General features: G+C 36.9%; 1 protein-coding gene and 1 long non-coding RNA gene across 3 annotated transcripts in view; one reads left to right on the top strand and one right to left on the bottom strand.

The window, feature by feature from the left end:
- LOC138053039 (uncharacterized) overlaps positions 1–118 on the bottom strand; it is a 7,939-nt gene extending 7,821 nt beyond the window's left edge. The window contains exon 1 of the long non-coding RNA XR_011133200.1: positions 1–118. This exon is cut by the window's left edge and continues 1,250 nt beyond it. This is a non-coding gene — a long non-coding RNA (uncharacterized lncRNA).
- Positions 1–5,000, top strand: part of LOC138053033 (kinetochore protein NDC80 homolog) — a 20,392-nt gene that overhangs the window by 13,732 nt on the left and 1,660 nt on the right. For both annotated transcript variants that reach the window (XM_068899715.1, XM_068899714.1), the window contains 7 exons: positions 468–629; positions 898–1,059; positions 1,771–1,860; positions 1,999–2,091; positions 2,251–2,390; positions 3,588–3,690; positions 4,021–5,000. The exon at positions 4,021–5,000 is cut by the window's right edge and continues 1,660 nt beyond it. In XM_068899715.1, the coding sequence (XP_068755816.1) occupies positions 468–629; positions 898–1,059; positions 1,771–1,860; positions 1,999–2,091; positions 2,251–2,390; positions 3,588–3,690; positions 4,021–4,143 (873 nt within the window). In that variant the 3' untranslated portion in view covers positions 4,144–5,000. The remainder of the gene's footprint in view (positions 1–467; positions 630–897; positions 1,060–1,770; positions 1,861–1,998; positions 2,092–2,250; positions 2,391–3,587; positions 3,691–4,020) is intronic.

Here is a 5,000-nt window from a genome sequence, read left to right as displayed (position 1 = left end):
CTGTTCAGAGGATCCTGAGTTTGTCGAAGCCGCCATTTTTTGACAACCTTCCACGCACGTAGGAATTGAGTTTAGTATTCCATGTAATATCCGTTAAGTGCCCTTGAATTTACGGCAAACTGAAAGACGGCTGCCGTTCAACGAAACGAGCGGATGACAAGTTTCATCACCTTTCATGGAAGGGTAAATGAGCTGAAACCTTATCAATTGCGAGAAAACACAATGAGAAAACACTAGACAATGCTTCAGTATCTTTATTGAGTGTTTTTCTTTCTTTAATTATGGACAGGATCCCAGTTTTAGATGTTAAACTACGTTTTAAGCCAGGCGGCAACGATTTTTCAACGAATCAAGCCAGGCGGCCCGCCTGGCCTGAAATACCTGGGGAGAACACTGATCACACCTTTAGTTAACGTTCCTAAAACTAGTTAAATGTTTTTGGGTAAATTTATCTCTTTATTTCACAGCACACACTTAACAACCAGGAGCTTAGTGCTGCAGACGTGGAAAGGATGAAACATGAAAAAAGAGAATTACAGAAAGCCGTGGAGCAACTTGAAAAAAGTCGAGACTATTTTGATCAACAAATTTGGGAGAAGGAAATGCAATATGCAAAAAAGCATGAAGAGGTACATGTAAGGTGTCTGCATTAAAATACTGTTCTGGTCATGAAATTTCTGAAGTTTTGGATACAATGCCTTGCTGTGATTTTTAACTGCTAAAGAGCTTACTTAATATGTATTATAATTACATTTATTAAGCTGTACTACGAACTGAACAAGTTTGAGGTTCCTACTGTATGTATACCATAGAGGAAAGATTATGACAATATAGTAATATGATTTTCCAAGATATGTGAAAATTGATGTGAACAGCTATTTGTTTCCTCTTATTTAGTCTGAGAAACACATTCGAGAGTACAATGAACAGGCGAGGAAACTGAAACTCATCCCAAAAACAGCAGAAAATGCAAATGGATTTGATTTTGAAATGCACTTCAATCCACATTCCCTGAGACCTGATCAAGGAGTTCTTACCGACTTCAAGGGAACAATTAAGGTGAAAACCGTTCAAGATAATTTTATTATGTTGGTACTCCTGAATCATCTCAAAGCTATGTACATTACAGTGTAGTCTTTTAAACAAAAGGCCACAGGTACCTTGGGCCTGTTTGGCAAAGTCCATATTCATTTTCAGCCCTTTTTCAAGTATTGCAAGCCCCCTGTATCTCAGTTGTGGAGAGGTTTTAAGTCATCTTACTTGTGGGACTGGTACCATCCCATTAAAACAAGCAGATGACAGTTTTGTAGATGGCTTCTCGGGCTTAAAAAGTTTTCGGGACTTTTAATAAAGGGGCCCCTTTACTCTTAACTTTACTGGCTGATATAATAATGGCGACCTACAGATTGGAGTTTGAGGACGACTACAACTATGAGTTCTCAGTTCTGAGCACGTGCATTTCGAAAATTTTTGTTCTTTAAACATAATGCATGTGCTTACTACAGAAAACTCATACTTGTAGTTGTTCTCATACTCCAATCTGAAGGTCGCTAATAAAGATCACAATGATGTCTGGGAGCTCGAACATCTTGCCAAGGGTGCTGTTGATACACAGCCATAGTGGCTTTATGGACATACAACAGTATGAACAGACCAGTAATTTACACTCATCTGATACTGTGAACTTACCAGAATATTGATGATGATATGGCAATTATAATGATTTTAGTCATCTCAAATAGTCACCAAGAAGTACCTCTTTTGTTCTAGCCTGCTTTGCTTCGCCTTAAACAACAAATCAGTGAGAAAAGTCGTGCAATGAAATCTCAAGTAGTCACCGAAGAAGAAACATATGATCAGGTATGGTCTTACATCAAAGAATAGCATCCAATCAAAAATGCACCCTCAGTCTTTGCATATCACTTGTAAATTTAAGGCAACAGCAAAATCTGGTTGCATGCCATTCTTTGGTTTTTTTGTTTTGTTTTTTTTACCCAGATTGCTGATATGGTTGCTGACAAGCAGGAAGAAGTGACAAACTTGGAGATGAAATTGCAAGTTTTAGACAAGGATTTGGAATGGAAAAAGGAGGTAAGTTTCTTGAGGGAGCTTAAGAGTTCTCGGTAAATCATTTTGCTATTTTTTTAAACCCTATCTTTATTTTTTTGCCCTTTAATGTTTCGCACCCAGGATTTGCTTCAAAAATTTGACAATATTCTTGAATGTCACTATGGTCTTTTGTTCTCTTAGATAATGGCCAAAGAATACCAAAAGACAACTGGCACAACACAGACTTTAGAAGAACAAGTGCAGCAAATGAGAGCCAAAGTACTGGAATGTGAAGAGGCTGTGGAACAGCAGGAAAACAAATTTAAAGATATCAGCCTTAGGTAATTGTTAAGGGGGAAATAAGTAGTTTTGATCATGCTACAAATGCCATAATAATTTATTATTTGTGTTAAATTTTGAGGTTAAGAATGCTTTTGGCCAAAAAATGGGTGGTGTTGCAGGAGGGGGGGTTAGGGTGATAGTATTTTGGAGGTCCAAGAAAAAAATGGCAAATTATAGGGGAAAGGCTTTCAAAGGTTGGAAGGGAAAGAACTATGCATTATCCCTGTTGGCCTCATTTGCACAGAAGTCATTGTTTGTTTTTGTTTTTAAACACCTTATCTAATTGGTTATCTTTAAGAAAATCACGACATTTTTTATTTTCCAAGACATGTTTCAATGTTACGAATATCATCGTCAGTTAAAGAATATTTGAAAAACTGTTAGGACTATATAACAACTAGGCGAAACATGCATAATTAATTGTGATTAAGTCATGGTGACAAGAATTACATATTTGAGTGAGTTTCCACACGCGCCCGTGAACATCTCTCTTCAGACAAGTCCTCAAACATCTTCAAACATTACTAAGCTCAGAACGTTGTTGTCAATCTTGCTCTGCGGATTGTTTTGAAATCCTTGATTCCGCCCCTACTAAATTTCAACTTAAACTCAAGGAGGCTATGCATACATGTATAAATTGGGAAAAGCCTAATTTAAACCAACAAGTTCATCACGCCAACCTGACACTTACGCTTTAGGCTCTACATTCTTTCAAACACTCTGTAACTCGCTCAAATATGTAATTCTTGTCACTTAATCATAATTAATTATGCAAGTTTCGCCTAGTTGTTATAATTATAGTCCTAACGGTTTTTCAAATAGTTTATTCTGTAACTGACGATGATGTTCGTAACTTCGAAACATGACATTGTCTTGAAAATTAAAAATGTCGTGATTTTCTTAAAGATAACGATTTGCTTTCTGCTGTCTCGACCTTTCGGTTCTCTTGTCTAATTGGCTTTACAATGAGATGAGAGTTTGAGTAGTTTCGTGTAACACAAATTCACTTTTTCAAAATTTTAATATAGGCTTTACTAGTAGGGGTTAAATAATTTACAGAATTTGTTGATACATGTATCTGATTTCAAACATTCACTCGACTCCAGACTTTAACGTAAAATACCTACATGTAAGAAGGAATCAATAAAGTTGATGTTTCAGTTTTATAATTATTTTCTAAACCTTTAATTTTACAGAGCAAGAGAAAATACAGTCACCTTTGAGCAAGAAAAAGAAGAATTCACTGCTTTCTTAATGAAGGCATGTGATGTTATAAAGGAGCACAAAATGATTATGCAGGTAATGGGAACAGTATATTTGACGCCTGCCTGTTGTCATGGTTGTGGGAAGCAAGATCAGGAGAGACTATGGAGAGGATAGCATCCTCCAGCAGACATTACTGTCCATTTTCAAACAATTGGGGAACTGACATAAACTTAAGTTAGTAAGTTAAGTTGACCATCTAACAGAGATTCAAAAGCTGATATTTAGCAAGTTAGTGCTATTCTCTTAAGTTGCACCAACTGGCTTCAGAGTGTCCGAAAAATCAGGCAGTCCTTAGCAAGAATCCAATTTTATCAAAACATGTTTTTAGTCTCTAAACAAGCCTTTTGGTTGTTCTTTTTTCAGAATCGGATTAATGAAGTTCTTGAACTTGCCAAGGATGAACTTGAACAGGCAAAAGAAGAAGAGATTTCCACATCATCGTTTCTTTTGCAGTATCAACAAAAGCTAAAAAACGAAGCAGAGTAGGAAGTGACAGATCTGTACCGTTCTATATTTTCTCCACAAGAAGATGGAGGCAAACAAATTTGAATGTTTACTCTACGTTGCCAAGTCAGCACCATGCATTCTGTGAAAAAAAAAACTTAACATCTTTAACAGTGACACACTATTTTTAATTCAATTTGTATTTTACAGTTTAATTAACTTATGCAATGAAGCTGAACTATTCAGAAACCATATTGGGTGGATTCTCCCATTTTGCATTCATGTTTTCAACACACAGGACATCCAATGTTAGACAAGGTTATGGAATGTAACCGTAAGGTCCCAATTTTCACATCTTTATACTAACCTTGGTAAAAGTCTCTGTTATGAGCCTAGAAAGGCCCATCAGACTGGGGCTTATCTCCGGTTTCCATAGCATGAAGTGACTAGGAGTATTTCTACTCCCCCCTGGATGGGATGCTAGTCCATTGCAGGGTTACCCCCCTCATTTTCACCAGTACCCATTTATACACATGGGTGGAGAGAGGCACCGTGAGAGTAAAGTGTCTTGCCCCAGGACCACACTAACCATGGGGCCTCCCACTAACCATGGACAGAGTGATAATTTATTAATTAAGCATTTAATAAATTATTCTTTTTCGACACTTTAAGTAACTGATTGACTCCTGGTGCGTTCGATTGACGTGGAGTGGAGTGGAGTGATGTTTAAAACGGTATGTTTGGCGCGTCTCTAAGCAGCAAGGGTAATAAAAATATGTTTAAAATAGCATTTTAGGAGATGTTTGACAATTTTAATGTGAATCTCCGTAAAAACGAAGAATTTTAAACTTATATTCCATATATTCCTATTCCGGAATACGGTCAATCAAACGCACCCT

This window comes from Montipora capricornis, chromosome 6 (genome assembly GCF_036669925.1).
Source record: "Montipora capricornis isolate CH-2021 chromosome 6, ASM3666992v2, whole genome shotgun sequence".
Lineage (NCBI taxonomy): Eukaryota > Metazoa > Cnidaria > Anthozoa > Scleractinia > Acroporidae > Montipora > Montipora capricornis.
The sequence above is the reverse complement of the archived record's forward strand: the minus strand, read 5'-3'. Positions and strand labels throughout refer to the sequence as shown.